At 50.5% G+C, this 18,844-nt stretch overlaps 1 protein-coding gene across 2 annotated transcripts in view; it reads right to left on the reverse strand.

Annotated features, from left to right (window-relative positions):
* Window positions 1–4,426: 4,426 nt before the first annotated feature.
* The window catches only part of tgfbr1b (transforming growth factor, beta receptor 1 b), a 28,988-nt gene continuing 14,570 nt past the window's right edge, over window positions 4,427–18,844 (reverse strand). Inside the window, exons 2-9 of one of the 2 annotated variants that reach the window (XM_047023329.1) lie at window positions 17,092–17,343; window positions 13,995–14,231; window positions 13,278–13,508; window positions 12,665–12,832; window positions 12,243–12,399; window positions 9,359–9,483; window positions 9,122–9,240; window positions 4,427–6,458 (exon numbers count right to left, since the gene is read on the reverse strand). In XM_047023329.1, the coding sequence (XP_046879285.1) occupies window positions 6,333–6,458; window positions 9,122–9,240; window positions 9,359–9,483; window positions 12,243–12,399; window positions 12,665–12,832; window positions 13,278–13,508; window positions 13,995–14,231; window positions 17,092–17,343 (1,415 nt within the window). In that variant the 3' untranslated portion in view covers window positions 4,427–6,332. Of the gene's footprint in view, window positions 6,459–9,121; window positions 9,253–9,358; window positions 9,484–12,242; window positions 12,400–12,664; window positions 12,833–13,277; window positions 13,509–13,994; window positions 14,232–17,091; window positions 17,344–18,844 lie in introns of both variants that reach the window. The other variant, XM_047023328.1, reaches the window with a different exon arrangement.

The raw sequence follows: 18,844 nt of genomic DNA on the forward strand, positions 1-18,844 counted from the left end.
GGAGAACTCATCATTGGCATTTCCAGAGGGATCGATGGGAGTCAATGGATAGTGTAAAAGCCCTAACATCGCACTCTCATCTCCAGCGATTCACAATCAATTCCATTTTAAGATTCAATATCAGACCAGGGAAACTTCAACCGATACACAGAAGATCAATATAGAGGTTAGACTCTCATTTTGAATGCAGGACCAAAGAAACAAACTAATAAAAAGTATCTTTAATCAGAGTTGAGACACATTGTCACCCTGATAACCTTTTACCTTTCCAGGTCAGACAGAAGAAAAGTAGTCTAAGTATGTATCCGTAAGTATATCTATAAGTAAAAGTATATTTATTTCTATAGACACAAACAGTTTCCCAACATGATTCACTTTATCCAAGTGTTGTAGGTCAACAAAGTGGAAAGGTTGGAGTTGCAGTGGAGTTTAACTATTCTCGATATCATGTCACACACTGACACCACCACCAGCAGCATGAACAGACAAGCACTCACCCCTGTACAAATAATACACAGACACATTCTTCTTAGAGAAAGCTTTTTTTGTTTGTTTCTTTATTCACACCATTTTCTACTCCAACTATGTTAGAACTTAACATAAGCGTAAATCCGCTACTTTCCTATGCTGGTCTCTCAAACTTCTGTACAAGCTATAAAAGTCAATAACATCATGATTTAGAAATCAGAGGGGAGAAGGGTGAGGGCACAGGTGATTTTGAATCAGTGTGTGTGTGTGTAGGGGGGGGGGGGGCTGTCCGGATGTCTCTCCTCAACACCCCTCTTAAATGACCATAAGAAAAAAGACTTATTTTTTTTAAATCAAACAAGCCATTTGACACAGAGCTCCAGAATCTTCCAGACGGACATTGGTAGAAGGATTTACATCTCTGACAGAGCGGAAGCCTACAGGCCGAACACACAGTGTGGTGTGAAACAGGAATAATACACTGCTTGGTTACAACACAAACACAATACACAATGCCATTTGACAAAAGTACCATTGACAAGAAAAATATGTATTATTTTTCCATTTCAGCATTTCATAGAAACAAAAAAAGCATAATTGCAAACTTGGCGTAAACAAATTGAATATATACACTGAGGTAAAAACGTATTGGTCTTCAGAGGAGGTATTTTTCATCTTTTTTTTACCTTTTAATAACCTGTTCATAATATTCTTTTCAAATTTCTATACATTTATTTATATAGCAAGTGATGCAGCATTGGAACACAATCACATGCAGTTTGTCATTCCAGGTGAAAAAACAGAAATCCTTTAATAATCATCGAACACATTAGGCACCAAATAAAACACAATAAAGCTTCCTTCCAACCTTCACTCTAAGGCCTTACGACGTCCACCAACCAGCTAGAGAGACACCTCTATCTGTCGCCCGCTATCAGAACACAGAACCCTTTGAGCACTCAGAACCACTCTAAAGCAACACTCCATCCAGTAGCCAATGGGCATCTCCCCATCTATACCGCTACATGGCTCTGTCTGGCACATCCGGGCCACCGTCCTTACAGGTTCTCCAGATCCTGTTCACAGTGAGTGGATATTTAGCATAGAGAGAGAGACAAGTCTAAGTGGAGACCGTAGGGACGGGTGGAGAGGAACAGCCCAAGGACCACGGATGTTGGTCCGAGAAATTTGCATCCGTTTAAAAAGAGACCCGTGTCGTGAAGATATTTGCATCCCGCATGTCACGCGACCAGTGACCTTAGACTAGATTATGCAGATGGTGCTGTGACTGGTTGGTTTGCTCGGTAAGGATCGAGCCTATAAGAGTTTACATTCATGCTGTGTATTTGAAGTGCAAGAAGAAGCGGTTGGCATAGCTGGCATAGAAAATCACCATCACATTAACATGGCCCTGGCCTCAATTATAGCACACAAAGACCAACTTCCACACCACTAATTACGTATTTTTTACAAAATCAAGTCAGTTGCTTCAGTCAACACTTGAATGCGAGGGTTTGAGTTACTAAAGGGTTCTGCAAACCATCTTCCACTGGCAGACTCCCCATCTCCGGTACCGACAGACCAAAGTGGTGACTCAGTATCCTCACGGTGGGCTTAGCTTCCTTCTCTCCTTCACCTGCACAGAGCTCAGAACACAGGACGGGCAAAAACAAGATGGCGGATACACATCCTTTACGTGTTGCTCTTGGTAACACACTGTGCGGGTGAAGGAAACAGGGAGAGCAGAGAAGCCTGGACGTCCACATGGCAGGGTGGAGAGAGGAGCCAGTGGAGGCCAGAGGCCAGGCTAACACACACTCCCTCTGAGGAGGAGGAGCCATTCGGGATGCACTATATATGGGGGATCATAGGGATGGTGGCCGATATTAGCTCAAGACTGTAATGTTGGTTTTGATCCGGTGAGTATAACATCTATGTGAATAACATACATTTGGATGTATACTTAAGATCAATATAGATGCAATTTTGTAAGTGAAGGCTTGAGATCCAGAGACCTCTCACCCCAAAAGATATTCAAAGTTGTCGGAAATCAGTAGAATTGTGTCACCCCCAATCACAACCCATGTCTATGGTGTCATCTTAAACCGAATCCTGAAAGTTATCAGTGACTGTTACCTGCACACTAATATTCCGATGTTATTTCGAAACACGACCATATTCCAAATTTGATAGGGGTCCACATATTTTGTTAGAATGTTTCAAATGAGGCCTTATTGTGAATGTAGCCTTTTAAAGATGTAGGATATGCTCGAATTATTCAGGTTTTAGTAGCTTACTTTGGACATCAATCCAATCAAATGTTCTTTTTGTTTACCGCAGTTAGTAAACAAGAATATGGATGGAATATTGTATTCCCATTAGCCATGTGAACAGATTAGCAGGAATATTGTCTTTTTCGGAATAAGGGAGAAAAAAAAGAATCAAAATAATATTTTGTGCGTGTAAACGTCGTCACTGTGGTGGTCTATTCAGATGTAGCTGGTGAAGTGGGACACTTGTGACCGGGAAAAACGTGCATGTCACTGAGACCGAGAGAGAAAGATAGAAAGTATGAGACAGACCCGATAGAGAAATACCTGGATGTAGTGTATGCATACAGTTAAGTCACCTTGGATTCGAAAAGGAAAAGGCTGCTGGTGATTTTAAGACAGAATGAATGTTCTGGGCCAGGTTATGATCACCGGTGGCCTACTGCAGACAGAGGACTTTCTATTGTTGCTGTAGCCAACACGACCCAGACAATGAAATCCACCATGCTTCTTCTCTTCCTTCTTTTCTTCACCATGTAGAATAGCAGCACATATCCATCGGGCTCTCTTTCTACAGCAGAACACTTCATACATCTCCTGTGGTTTAAGGTGTCCTCACTGACTGAGTCTGCCCTGATACGCCAGTAAACAATTAAAGATATTTACACACGTTTTTCTCCCCTCCCTTATCGACCGCGCTGCCCTTCTATGAGACATGTAGCTGAATCAACAGGTATAGTATACATGGCACACAAAGTCTATAATACAGGCCTCCAGAGGACAGTTGATAGTAGGGAGGCTATGGAGCTCCTATTAACTGGGGGCGGAGAGTTCTGGAAAAAGGGAGGGGTGACCAGGCCTACCACCCGGGATGGCGCCCGGCGGATCACACGAGGAATGGACGAACAGCGAGAGCCGTACGGCCACATGCACACCCAGTCTGTCAGAGAACAAGAAAGGTGCAGACGGGACCATACCCATCTGATCCTCGTAGATCAGAGTGGCCAGAGAGCAGGGGAGGAGGGTGGGGTGTCCAGATCTCTCGCAGGGTGAGGGGGGGGGGGGGGGGCAGTCAGACTGGAGCTCCATGGCACAGCCACATGAACCAGGCATTCTGGGAGATGTGGATCCAAAGGTGTCCCTTCCACTCGGGGATGACCACAGAACCACAGACTCAGGATCCCAGGAACAATCACCAGGATTCCATAGTTCTACAGAACTTTGGTGGCTCTGAGAATTCCCACTGGCTCTGTTAACTGGGTGGTAAAAGTCTGGTTGTAGCAGCACTACAGGCCTGTAAATACAATGCATCCGAAAAACAAACAAACAGACAAACAGGAAGGTGGACAGACTGCCATATTGCCACATAGGTAAACCTAACCAGTTCACAGAAGGTCACTTATTGCTGAACAAGCGGGTATCTCGTTTTAGGGGGGCTGGCCCCATTTTCTAGTTTAAACTATCACTATTGGTGAGGTCAATCCTGACTTAATTGTTGTTTTGTGGCGTGCGTTTCCTTCCTAGGAGGTTAAACTGGGTTCTGTACCCACAATGTAAACAAGGAGGACATTGGGTCACATCCCCGGAACATTCTGGACCTGATGATATATCAGTATGAGGATGCAACTTGGTGAGGGTTTAACCATCTGGCAATATGGTCCAACCTTACCAAAAAAACAGAGAACATGTTAAATGTGATAAAAAATGTTTCCTCTTTATATAGAACAACTTTAGTTTACTTAAGTGATCATTTATAATCTGACTTTTTACAAAAGCAAAACCCCCCACGCCTTTAATTGGTCCCTTAAGGCCTGAAAAGCTGAAATGACAAGCTTGGTTTTTATATTACAGTTTCAGTATTTTCTTTTAGTTGTAGAAAAAGTTGCCACAAAAAATGTTGGAAAACCTATGGCTTGGTAAATATTCATTTGCTATATTTACACATATGAATGTACCGTTTCACTTTTTTTTCTCCTTTCTTCTGAGATAAAAAAACAAAACAACATATGCTACAGTAGCACAGTTTAAGGAAATGGAACAAAGGATAATCCAACGATGCACAAACTGAGGGAGACTCCATTAATGCTTGCGTGTTCGTGTCCCCCCCCCCTTTTTGACCGAAGTCACCTTTGCAGGGGTGACCTTGTCATCAAGTCTACACATCTGGTGTCCAGTTTCCAGCCTGTCTCGCTCTCTCTCTGGAACCCCCGAGAGAGAGAGCAGACTGGGAGTGAGAGAGGCGCCTCTCCCTGCTGTATTGATGAGGTGGCGTGTGGCGAGTCGTCATGGCACCAGTTTGTCGGCTGAGTGTTTCGGCCTCTGAGCGTGCTCAGTGGCGCGGGGAGTCCCTGCGTGGTGTGGAAAGCTGCTCCTCGGTGACTTTCTCGAAAAAACTCTGAGGCCTGCACTTTGAGCGCAGACACACACACACACTCTCTCTCTCGCCCACAGCGGCCGACATGAGAGGGACGCAGGGTTGAAGCAGTGGCACTTTCCGGTAACGGCTGGCTGGGAAGGCATGGCGGCGGTTGTTTGCTGCTGTCGTCACGGTCGACGTCGTTGTTGTTGTTGATGTAGAAGCAGAGAACCCATTTGTAAAATAGATACATGATCTATATTGCATATGTCATAGCAAGTTCGCAATGACTGAATGAGGTCGTGTCCAGTTTCGTTTGAGGAACAAAAACACAGAAAACACGAGGCGACTCTAAACCAATAAGTTAAGCTGACCTGTCCAAGTCCTGCCGTCCACTGGGTCGAAGAAATCAACAACATAAAGGTGCAAAACGTTCCAGATAGTGGAGAGTTGACCTGCTGAGTACCACTGAGGTCAAACCCAAACGGCTCGACAGAGGAGGAGTCTGGAGTGGTGGGAGGAGCCAGCGTGGACCACCTGACCACATTTGCTCCCGTCTCTTCCAGGGCAGGCTGGAATCCCAACCACCTCCAGGAATGGAACCCTAGCCCCGGTTTAGAATGCAGGCCATGAGGATGTTGATGACGACAACTGAAAAAGCAACCTAAGTGCGTGTGTCAGTTGGGGTGGTGTGTGTGTGTGGTGTGTGTGTGAACCAGGGCAGGACCACTAGTCTGTGACCATCTGACAGGTCTTTAGGTAGAACAGGAAACAGGAACCCACCAATTGTACAATCGTTTGGGGGAGAGAGTTGAGAGGGGTGGGGGGGGTCGCGTAAGGTTGGGAAAGGGCTTTACTGGCATAGGGATGGGGATTGGGCAAATATCTACAGACCCCTCCGACCCCCCCCCCCCCCAACCCCAACACCCACACACCCCCTCCACCCGATTGATAACCCTCCACAGATCCATCCGCCACCTTGACACAGCACTACCCGTATCCCTCCACACAAACATAGACCCCCCAAACGAGTGAGGATGGATGGATGGGCGCGCTGACGGACAGAGGAGGAGGAGGGAGAAGGGGGGGAGGTCGGAGGTCGGGAACAGTCCCCTCCGGCCGCTTCCCGTCGCGGAGGAGGAACGATCGCCAACGGCGACAGGGTAGATGATGTCAATGGCGGTGGTGGGGGTGTTGTGGACAGGAGGACGGGGTGAGGGCGGCGGCGTGGGCGGGGCCTACATCTTGATGCCCTCCTGTTGGCTGAGCTGCGACAGCGTCTTCTTGATGCGTAGCGCCGTGAGGCGCGCCGCGCCGTTGGCGTACCAGCACTCCCTCATGATCTTGGCCATGACACGCAGCGCCTGGGGAGGAGGGGAGGGAGGAGTCAGTGAGGGAGACACTGGAAGAGGACATTGCTGGTTAGACAGACACACCAACACAACCACGCCCCGGGGGGAACACTTAAGAGCCCACCCTCTAACCCTAACCCTAACCCTCTAACCTCTAACCCTAACCCTAACCCACCCTCTAACCCTAACCCTAACCCACCCTCTAACCCTAACCCTAACCCTAACCCTAACCCTAACCCTAACCCACCCTCTAACCCTAACCCTAACCCACCCTCGGATATCAGGCACAGAGGCCATGGACTGTCGGTCACCTCGGCTTCAAAGCGCATCGATTTTGGAAAAACGGTTCCACTTGTAAACCCTCCCTGGAGGTGTACAAGGTTACCCTACCCGGACCGCCCCCCCCCCCCGTCTCTCTGTAACAACAGGGCTCGTTTATCAGAGCCCGTTAAGAGAGCCCAGAGAACCTGTCTGGGAGGCAGGGAGACCACTGGTGGTCTTCTGGTGAGGGAGATAGGGACAGACATTCATGTAGACTTATGCTGCCCACTCCTGTACACACACACACACACACACACCATCTGGTTTTCGTCTAATTTGTCTCCATCTCTGAGAAAGCCTGTCTGTTTACGTGTCTACTCTGAGGGATATCCGCCAGCAATGATTAAGACAGAGTCAACTCATTTAGACTAACGCTGACAGATTCTGCTCAACATCCAGCTGACACACACACACACACACACAGCACTGCCTTGGCGAAAAAACCTTGATTTTCAGAGAAGCCAAATGAAATTCTTCAAGGTCTGCGAGCACAGGCAAGGTAGCAGGTACGATGGTGGCAATGAATCAGAGATGTGACGCAAGCATGCTACCACCATCAAGGTCCAGATCGGAACACCAGAGAGCAAATTGAAAGCAGCTGATATTAACGAGCTGGTGTCAACGAGCTACGTTGGATAGACATGACTAGCCGATACGAATGAGCTAGGTTGAATAAGCTACAGAGAAATGTTAATGAATGAGCCGGTGTGTGGTCTAGTAGGAGAGAGGAAGGCTCACAGTGATACTGCGTGCCAAGACACCAACAGCACTTCACTGGGGGGTCCAACTCACTGTACCGAGCCTCACCACTCTGTTGACTAAACACCCCCCACGCACGCACACACACAAGCACAAACACCACAGAGCACAAAATACACACACAAATCCTTAACAAGGATAAACGCACGATGCTAATGCCTCCTTGTTTTCACACAGAGAGAATGTACACCGCTGAGTATTGATGCCAGGCCGGGGCAGCTAACCCTGGAAGAGCCTCTGAAGACCCAGACCCCCCTTGTCTTGCCCTGTGACCCTTTTTAACGATCTCTTTCACACCCCCGACGTGGCTGTTGCTTGCCCTGTGCAAATAATAATAATAATGTCGTTGTTTCCGAAGGACCTTGAGTGAGCTTGATTGTCGCGTCTGCGAGGCATCTCGGGCAGACAGATCTGCGGAGGCTTGTCTCAAGCAATGAGAGGTCAATGGCGAGGAGCTGAGGTCAGTAAACAAGTCTAGGTGGAATGGAATCCCACTTGTGTGTGTGTGTGTGAATGGGTGTGTTGTCCTGGGGGCTTTGTGTGCGTGCCTGTGAATGTGTGTGTGTGTGTGAATGCTGACTGTGTTTGTTTATGTTCTTGGCAGCGAGAGTTGAGAGGTAAAGTCACTGGTTGGGGTGTGTGTGTGTGTGTGTGGGGGGGGAGGGGTTCACGCAACACTAATCTAACTGTAAGCACCCTCATCAGATCACACAGCTAACCCAGACATGGGAAAGAGGGACACGCACAGCCTAACCCAGGCCAGGAGAGAAGCTTCTTGACACCTGGTCTGGCAACTCAGAATACCAAGCTGGGCTGGGGTGAGGCCTTTCACTGGCCACACACACACTCAAACACAAGCATTAAAACACACACACACACACGTATAATCATGCACACACTCAGGCCCCGACACGCAAGGCAGATATGGGAACTCATGCTTGCATGCAGGTGCTTCCACACACACACTATCGTAGCATGGCAGAACGTGCGGGGACGACGACGACACATGTTTGTGTGTGTCCTTAGGAGATCTGTCTGGCTAGGATGTGATCCTCACCAGATCCACAGCGTCCTTACGGCACACACATTGGATTACAGCAGTTCATTACCGAGAGATTGACTCTAATCTAATCGCTCCGTTTGCCTGCAGTAAACGGACACGCCAATAAAGGGAGGGAGGGTGTGTGTGAGTGAGAGAGATAGAGAAAGACAAAGAGTTGGATTGCTGTTGTGTGTGTGTGTGTGTGTGTACGAAGGCACGACTGCGGTGAAGACGTAGAAACGTGAGCTGGAAGGAGAAACAGAACACACACACTTTCCCTCCCCGCGACAGCCAGCCAAGACAGGCAAGGTGGTTAACTCCTCTCTGGGGAGCGCGGGTGTGTGTGTGGGTGTGTGTGTAAGGTGTGTGTGTGTCTGGAAGGGATCCAATGGCAACCCAGTGTAACCCAGAAGGAACAATATGATCTAGTTCCTCCCGGTCAAGCTGTCCTTCGTGGTACAGTTAGTGGGAAACACTTGCCTCACAGTGGTCTCTCTCTCTCTCTCACACACACACACACACACACACACACACACGCCTCCCGGTGACGTACCTCGCAGCTCTGCCACCGGTTGGGAATGTTGGGCCGGAGTTTCTGCTCACACACCACCTTTCTCATCTCCTCCACTGAAGGATCGGACTGTACCAGGTCATGGTAGGGCAGCTGGTAGTCTTCATAGATGCCTGACAGGAAACACAAACACAAACGGCCCAGACATAGGCAGCATGAGGACTGTCCCCGACTGGCCTGACGGAAAGATCCGGACCAGTCGGGACCCCCCCCACTCACCTCCGATTGAGCACCTGCTGGCGATCTCCCAGAACACCAGGCCCATGGCGTAGATGTCGGCCCTCTTGAAGGACTCGAAATGCTTCATGTTTATTGAGTCATCCAGGACTTCTGGGGCCATGTACCTGGGAGGGAGGGAGGGAGGGAGGGGAGGGAGGGGAGACCGCAGGTTAGACAGAGCCACCACCACAGAGCCTGGAGCAGAGAGGAGAGAACAGGGGCTAGTTCTGCTTTCTCAGATGACCTTTCCATTCCTCTGGGACTGTGAGTAATGTGTTACGCAAGGAGGACCTTCACACAGGGAGCACATTTAACAGGGGGGGGGGGAGGAGAGAGAGAGAGAGAGAGAGAGAGAGAGAGAGAGAGAGAGAGAGAGAGAGAGAGAGAGAGAGAGAGAGAGAGAGAGAGAGAGAGAGAGAGAGAGAGAGAGAGGAGAGAGAGGAGAGAGAGAGAGAGAGAGAGAGAGAGAGAGAGAGAGGAGAGAGAGAGAGAGAGAGAGAGAGAGAGAGAGAGAGAGAGAAGAATGGAAAAAGAGCAAAGAGCTTCAGTCTCCAGAATATGAGAGCCCGCAACGCCGGCGACTGTTGTCCCCATGGCAACGGCTTTCAATACGGCTGCAAACGTTTTTGAACGAGTAAGACAATTGGACCTGTTAAAAGAGACACCAGAAGCAGACTTATTTCTTTCACATTCTAATTGAAAAGACAGAGCAGCGAAAATAACCCAAGCGAGGGCAGACTGCATGTCTTCCCTCAGTGTGCACTACTGCCTGCAAACATCCCCGCCTCCACTAGCAGTTCAGGGTCAGGTGTGATGAATGGTTTACAAGGAAGGAGAGTTGAGAGAGGAGCTGGGGAGAGAGACCAGACAGCCAGGTAGAGAGAGAGAGACCAGACAGCCAGGTAGACAGAGAGAGACCAGCACAGCCAGGTAGACAGAGAGAGACCAGACAGTCAGGTAGACAGAGAGAGAACCAGACAGCCAGGTAGACGGAGAGAGAGACCAGACACATCAGGTAGACAGAGAGAGACCAGACAGTCAGGTAGACAGAAAGAGACCAGACAGTCAGGTAGACAGAGAGAGACCAGACAGCCAGGTAGACAGAGAGAGACCAGACAGAGACTAAGGCTAAGGTTCTGGGGGATAGGTCTGTCCCAGCAGGAGGCTCAGCTGGATGAGGAGTTAGCGTCCGGTGCTCTGGAAGAGGGCCAGAGAGCAGGGGCCTCTCTCCACAACCTGCCTTTACACTTTATACACCCCCAAATGCTTACTGGCTTTGAGCAAGTACCTTTAGAATCTATTTCATTATGTTTTGGGGTTAATAAAGTGAACAGAATTGAATAAACGAGAGAGTGAATCTTCATTGAATGCATTCCTACCCTTTAAGAAAATAGGATTTCTATTCTTTCTATAAGAGTGGTTCAGTTCATTAATCGAGGCAATTCATTTCATGTCAAGCTGCACACATGCGTGCACAAACACAGCCATCAAAAGGTGTGGGAGAAATCCAGGATTTGGGAAATGCTTATGTTAATTGCAATCGGTCGATCAGCTGTTGCCTTAATATTTGCTCATTCTATTGTATTATTCATTCCTGTAAATGTGTTCCTACTGTAACCTGTATCTGATGGCACATGTCTGACTGATTCTAGAACACCTGGTGGCTGCAATGTCATCTTCATATTTCTCTATTCACATGAAATAATGTTTGGTTGACCTTCATGCCACGGAGAGACTTGAACCACTGGGTCTATTCTTGACTTGGGCATATCTGCTCTCTCTCCAATCAGCTTGTTGTCTAACCCAGAATCTGAAGTTACACCATTTTAGTAGAGGCAGGTAACAATACATTCCACACAGGAAATATAAACAATGCATCCAAACATTCTATTCACCTACACGATCATATTCCAACACATCCTAGCCGTCTGAAGTCTCTCAGCTAGAAGACTGCGTTTGACTGTCACCCAGCCAGCCTGTCAATAACAACCCTGATCCATGCATGACCACTCAGCGTGTGTGTGTGTGTGTGTGTACGCTGTGAGAAGAGGTTGATTTAATAATGCACATCCCCCAGACATTCGGCAACTATTCTATACCTGGGATTGCTGTTGATGAATAATTGAAACTAGGATGAATTTCAGGTCTGATTTTCCACCTTGGGTGTGTTTGTGTGTGTGTGTGTGTGTGTGTGTGTATGAAAGCGTGTTTGGACCTTGTGGAGATGACTTCTGGGGCACGCAGAGACGTTGGCGCATTTTTATGAGTTTCCTGTTCCTACGCGATGAGTCACACGCACACACGAAACCCTGTGCATCTCCATTTTCTCCCCTTGTAATCATCCTGCTCCACGCCAGAGTCAGAGGCACTTTCCATAAACCCCAACCGCTGTCCCATTACACAGTGGCAGCTGCTCAATCCAAAATGGTGGCTAACCGTGTGGATGACAGCCGAGGGAGCCCCAATGACTTCCCACTTCTAGGAATGGGCCCTCTGGAGTCACCCAGGACCATCAGTTTCCGTACACATTCACTTCACATCACTGCCAGGAGTGGCAGTTCACTCAGCCAGAGAGGACATCCAGTTACACCGCAGCTGTACGGGTTCTCAATAGCTATGGCGGTAGCTTCAGGAGCCAAAATGGCAGATGATGTATGTCTCTCCTGTGACCGAGAGCCTGCTGAACCAAAATGGCCACCCCGGGGGGGGGGGGGGGGGGGGGGGGGGGGGGGCTCCGGTTCTCACTGGCTGTCCTCTGTAGAGGACTTTCATTTCCTTCGAACTCAACGGAATAGTTTCAAATGTGAACTTCTCTTTCATGCCCTGATAACTGCCAGGAAAGTCTAACGAAGTCAAAGTGGCCTCCGTCAAATGGCCCGGTTACCTTTTGGTTCCCACTCGGTGATTGGGTGCGATGTCAATGGTGTCGGTGGCGGAGTCGTGACGGACAGCCAATCCCAGGTCAGCGATGCAGCAGGTCCCGTTCTTCTTGACCAGAATGTTCTTGGACTTCAGGTCTCTGTGGGCGATCGCTGGCTTACCTGGGGGGAGGAGAGGAGGACAGGAGAAATAGAGAGACAAAGGGAGATAGAGAGAGAGGCAAGAAAGCGGACACAGAGTAGAGAACAAAAAAGAAAGGAGGAAAACCGAGAGAGGGACGGAGGGAGAGAGTGAGAGAGAGAGGGGGAGGCGGATTACTAAAGGCACTCCGGAACTTGGTGGAATCCACAATCTCGTGTGTGTGTTCACATTTCACACTGCCTTCATGCGCGTGTGCGTGCGTTCAAGTGTGTGCGTAGAAGTCACCTTGCGTGCCGACGATCTCCATGTGCAGGTGCGCCAGGCCGCTGGCGGTGGACAGAGACAGCTTGATCATGCCTTCCACCGTCACCGTGTAGCGGTTCAGGTAGTCAAACAGAGAGCCGTGCTCGTGGTAGTCCGACACCAGCCACAGCTGGGTCCACGTGCCGTTATCTGGAGGGGGGGGGGGGGGCGAGAGAGGGAGAGAGGGAGAGAGAGAGAGAGAGAGAGAGAGAGAGAGAGAGAGAGAGAGAGAGAAGTCAAAAAGGATTGAGAGAAAGAGAGGGAGGAGGATGGAATAGGAGAAAGGGAGGGAGGAAAGACAGAAGAGTTGGAGACAGAGAGCGAAAGAGAGAGAGAGGTACGTAGAAAAGGAGTGAAGGAGGGGAGGGAGGGCAGACCAGTAGGAGAGAGGAGAGGAGGTGTGGAGGTTAATGAGGAGAGTTTTCTCCTGAGTGACGCAGCTCCAGATGGCCTGAGAGTAGAACAAGCAGCAGGGCTGGACATGAGGAACAGTCTAGCTAACACACACACACACCCACCCAGTCCTTGTATAAAGAACGTTCTAGACAAACAGACACACAAGGTAAACAGAAGAGAGCGTAGCACTCGCGAGCACCTTTGTTGTCGGCGGCGATGAAGCCCAGGATGTTCTCGTGGCGCAGCATGACGGTCTGGTAGATCTCCGCCTCGCGGAACCATGAGCGCTCCTCCCGCGACGAGAAGATCTTCACGGCCACCTCCTCGCCCCGCCACTTGCCCCGCCACACCTCGCCGAAGCGGCCCTTCCCGATGCTCTCCTGCAGGATGATGGTCCTGGCGATGGTCCTCTGCACCAGCAGGGGGAGCCCTGGAGGAGGACACGGGTGGGGGGGGAGAAGAGGGAAGGAGGAGGGGGAATTCTCGCGGGTTAGTCAGGGTACCAGTGTCTTCCTCGCATCTTCTGAACCACCTGGGGCTGTGTGAACACATTCCAGGTGTATTCACCCAAGCCCCTGGCCCTGCTCTGCCCCTGGGCCACTGTGTGATCATGGGATTCACGAGCTCCTGAAGAACCTCGGGTCGTGGCCAGCCTTGAAGCTGGAAGCACCCGGCCGTGCTGAGAGAGAGGAGAGGTGGATGTGTTCGCCCTGCCTCCAGCTACTTCTCAGGCTGACGGGGGGGGGGGGGGGGGGGGGGGAGTGTGTAAGCTTGAGAAAATGGCACCCTTCCATTAGAACTATTATAACAACCAAGCCAGAGATAAGGCTGTTAAGATAACTACCGCCTCGGAACACAAGTACAGCATACTGACCTATTTCTGTCACACGCACACACACACACAGCCAGCTCCTACCTGAGCCGGAGCCGGAGGTGGTCATGTCGTAGATGAGGTCTTTGAGGGTGGTGCCCACGGTGATGAAGGGGTGGTCTATGGAGGGGTCTTCCTCGCTGGGGACGCGTTGGTGGAGCCCCAGCCGGCTGTGGCACACGTAGAACACCAGCACCAGCACGAAGCACAGCACGCACACGGGCCCCGCGATGACGGCCGCTAGCGCCACCGGGCCCAGGGACGGAGTCTTCGCCGTCGGCACTGAGGGGGGGGGGGACGAGGGGGAGAGAGAGAGAGAGAGAGAGAAGGGGGTGGGAGGGAGAGAGAGAGAGCGAGGGAAGGGGGTGGGAGGAAGAGAGAGATAGAAGGGGGTGGGGGGTTATATTGTGATAGACACACACACACAAGTTCTGCCAGACCATCTAACCTACGTTCCTCGTCCGACACACATAAACACACACACACACACTGTGTGACATGATTTATGACTCTATTTGAAAGGGAACTGGTGAGCTTGACCTGCCCTGTCCAATCTCTACAACTCATTTGTCTCAGTCCGTCCTGTTCTGACGCATCATTCAGACCGAGGCCTGGGTTAGGAGGACTAGACCCCACAGCACACACACACGCACACACATACACACACACCAGACAAATAGTGTCATCCAGTGACACTGCAGCAGTAGGAATAGCTAGAGGGCTAGTTGTACACTGCAGCTTGCATGCTGCAGACAACTACACACACGAAAACACAGACACACACACATGCAAACACACACGTCATTCATCCCAGGGACCCCAAGGATACAACTGTACTAAATCAAGTTAGGGGGAAGAGAGATTCTCACTCTGAAAGCTGAATGACTCACATCACAAGACTGTCAGAGAGACAACGAGTGTGTGTTCTGTGTGGTGTGTGAGTTCTGTGTAGTGTGTGTGTGTTCTGTGTGGTGTGTGTGTTCTGTGTAGTGTGTGTGTTCTGTGTAGTGTGTGAGTTCTGTGTAGTGTGTGTGTGTTCTGTGTAGTGTGTGTGTTCTGTGTGGTGTGTGTGTGTTCTGTGTGGTGTGTGTGTTCTGTGTGGTGTGTGTGTTCTGTGTGGTGTGTGTGTATTCTGTGTAGTGTGTGTGTGTTCTGTGTAGTGTGTGTGTTCTGTGTGGTGTGTGTGTTCTGTGTGGTGTGTGTGTGTTCTGTGTAGTGTGTGTGTTCTGTGTGGTGTGTGTGTGTTCTGTGTGGTGTGTGTGTTCTGTGTGGTGTGTGTGTGTTCTGTGTAGTGTGTGTGTTCTGTGTGGTGTGTGTGTGTGTGTGTTCTGTGTGGTGTGTGTGTTCTGTGTAGTGTGTGTGTGTTCTGTGTAGTGTGTGTGTTCTGTGTGGTGTGTGTGTTCTGTGTGGTGTGTGTGTTCTGTGTGGTGTGTGTGTGTTCTGTGTGGTGTGTGTGTTCTGTGTGGTGTGTGTGTGTTCTGTGTAGTGTGTGTGTTCTGTGTAGCGTGTGTGTTCTGTGTGGTGTGTGTGTGTGTGTTCTGTGTGGTGTGTGTGTGTTCTGTGTCTTCTTTTCCATGTCATCTGTGCGTCCTGGGCGTGTCCCACGTGTATTCAACACCAGGCTCAGCAGGAACACAGGGCTGGAGAAGACGACTCATCGATTGTTGTGCTGTTATCTGGGCTTCTCTCAGCGAGCTGGGCCACAGCAGAGATCAACACCTAATCATGGAGCAGGAGATGAATCTGCTCTCTGCAGAGGAACACTGATCCAACTGGCTCCGGCCAGGAGACTGACAGAGAGGGAGGGGGGAGAGAGAGAGAGAGAGAGCAAGAGAGAGAGAGCAAGAGAGAGAGAGAGAGAGAGAGAGAGAGATGAACAGAGGGGGGAGAGAGAGGGTGGAGGGATGCCACTGCTTGCACCAAAAACGTAAAAAAAACACGGGAGTCAGGATAAATGCGGCCCCCGCTAATAGGCCATCCAGCCGGAGAATGATTGTGGGTAGAGGCAGTCTCCTCTGACAGAATCTTCTAGATTGTGTCTTCCTCCAAGAGGAATGAGAGTCCATCCGCAGTCTCACATCTTGTAGAACTACATGTTCCTAGTTAAGGACTGCAACTACCCTTTTCACACACAGCTGTTTTAAGTGTGTGTGTGTGCGTGTGTTTGTCTGTGTGTGTGGAAGAACGGTGGAGGCAGATCGGCACACTGTTATAGACACAGTCATAACACGGGGCTTGAGTTCAGCCTGCACATAGCCTGTTATCTCTGATCTTCCCCCTCAAGTCTCAATGTGTCCAGTGGAACACCTTGTCCTGCCTCCCACGCCTCCATCTCTCGCTTCTGACGCTTTAACGCACGCCCGGCCCCTTGATGTCGATTGCTGCCTGCTAGCTAAGGAATTGGCAAATGTGAGGATGGGCACGGGCGGGGGCTGGGGATGTGTGTGTGTGTATGGGGGGGGGGGGGGGGGTATGAGGAGTGGATCTGTGTGCAGGTGCATTCTTTCTCCACATTAGGACGGACTGTAGAGCAGCCCGCCAGCACATCAAAGATGACCTCCAGCCAGCCAGCCAGCCCCCCCCCCCCCCCCACCACACACACACAGGATGCAAAAAAGTACTTGGTACAAGCCTCTTTTCTATTTATTTCTTCAGCCGCCTGTCTGTCCACCCCTCTGCCTGTCTATCTATCTCTTCACCTGTCTGTCTCTCCACCTGTCTCACTCTCCACCTGTCTGTCTGTCTGTCGTCTACCTATCTCTCTACTGTCTGTCTCTCCACCCATCTGTGTCTACCTATCTAACCACCTGTCTGTCTCTCCACCCGTCGGTCTGTCTACCTATCTCTCCACCTGTCTGTCTCTCCACCTGTCTGTCTGTCTACCCCTCTCTCCACCTGTCTGTCTCTCCACCTGTCTGTCTGTCTACCTACCTATCTCTCCACCTGTCTGTCTTTCCACCCATTTGTGTCTACCTATCTAACCACATGTCTGTCTCTCCACCCGTTTGTCTCTCCACCCATCTGTCTGTCTACCTATCTCTCCACCTGTCTGTCTGTGTACCCCTCTCTCCACCTGTCTGTCTACCTACCTATCTCTCCACCTGTCTGTCTCTCCACCCATCTGTCAGGATGTCCGTCTCACCTGGGAAGGCGCTGAGGTCGGGGTTCTTGTTGCACCAGTCCTTGTCGCAGCAGAAGACCCCCTCGTAGTCCCTGGAGGAGGAGGCGCAGATGAAGGGCCGGTCCCGCGGGATCAGCTCGTTGCCATGGACACACATGCTCTGGTGCATGATGGGCCGGCCCCCGGGCTTGGTGGTGAACGACACGAAGCACACGCCGTCTTCCGCGGTGGTGCAGGACGAGTTTGAGCAGCGCTCACAGTAGCACTGGAGGGCTGGAGGGGGGTGGGGGGAAGGTAGGGAGGGGGGGGGGGGGGAGAGAACACGGGTGACAAAGGGAGAGAGAGAGAACAACTCGATCGTATTTCCGGAAGAAGAAAAAACACGTTTGGGTGAGAAACTTGAGTGAAGAAACCAAAGTACCCTCAGTGATCGTTCACCACAAAGACAACCGCCCAGGCAAGATAACAGGAGACAGTCAGTCTAACGACGCCTTTGATCGCTAAACCACCCGATTCACTTCCTGTACACAAGGCTGGCTCCCTGCTGTTCTCCTCAACAGCCAGAGAACACTCACAATACAGATGTGATCGGAGGCAGAATCAAAACAAGCCATGCACACGCCACCTGTCTACTGTCAGCAAGATTACGTGTTAGAAGCACTTCATATCGACGGTGTTACACAGTGCTGTGTGTACTTTGGTGTGTGTGTGTGTCGCAGGGTTGTGTAAGCCAGTTCATAGAGAGCAGTGGACTCAAACACAGCAAGGACGGCTGAACCAGGTCAACATCTCACACACACTCGGGCACGCACACACGCGCACACACACTTGCACACCCAGTTGAATTATTCACTGACAGTCGAGAGCCACGAGCCCCCATCAGACATGCCCTCCATCTCTCTCCTATGTCTGTGTCTGTCGGAATTGTCTGTGAGTGTCTGTCTGTCTGTGATTATCTGTCTGTGATTGTCTGTCTGTGATTGTCTGTCTGTCTGTGATTGTCTGTCTGTGATTGTCTGTCTGTGATTGTCTGTCTGTCTGTCTTGTCAGGGCGTGTGTCTGTCTGTGGGCTTGTGCATTTGTCCGTCCATCAGTCTGTGTGACTTGACTTGAAGAGAAGAGCACGGAAGGAACAGGCAGTCTAGACCTTGCCCTCTGATACGGTATCCTCCAAAGAGGAAGATATTAGACGCCCCTCCCCCCCCCCCCCCTCCCCCCCCTCCCTCCGTCCCTCCCCGGCAGACAGCAGTACAGTCAGTGGCATGCATGCCTTAGCTGTCTAGACAGACTCCATTTCTCCACACAGACACAATAAAAACCAAATCTGGAATATTCTTCCCGTGACCTGGTGCGGTTTCTTTGTTTGTGCGTGTGTGCCGCTTTTGTACAAGGAGGGTGGGGGAACTTGGAGAGACTTTTGAACTGAACCACACTACTCTTGGAGTGTCCATGACTGGGGCCTGTCTCGAGAGTGTTCCCTTCCTTCGTCCCCTCGCAGGGACACTAGGGTACCCTCCTGGGTGGGAGCCTGGCTGGAGCCTCTCAGCCGTCCCCCTGCTAGGAAGGCAGCCAGACGGATCTCAAAGTTGGAAGGCACAGCTGGTAGGGTGTGGCACGCAACAAACGACTATACACACACACACGCCTACACGCACACACAGGTTTGGGCTTGCAGGCGCAGTCTAATTGAGGGCATGACTCACCATCTGGCAAGAGAACATGAATCAGAGTAGAATAAGAGGCACGCCGACACACACACACACACACACACACA

The sequence above is a fragment of the Hypomesus transpacificus genome, chromosome 8, assembly GCF_021917145.1.
Source record: "Hypomesus transpacificus isolate Combined female chromosome 8, fHypTra1, whole genome shotgun sequence".
Taxonomy (NCBI): Eukaryota; Metazoa; Chordata; class Actinopteri; order Osmeriformes; family Osmeridae; genus Hypomesus; species Hypomesus transpacificus.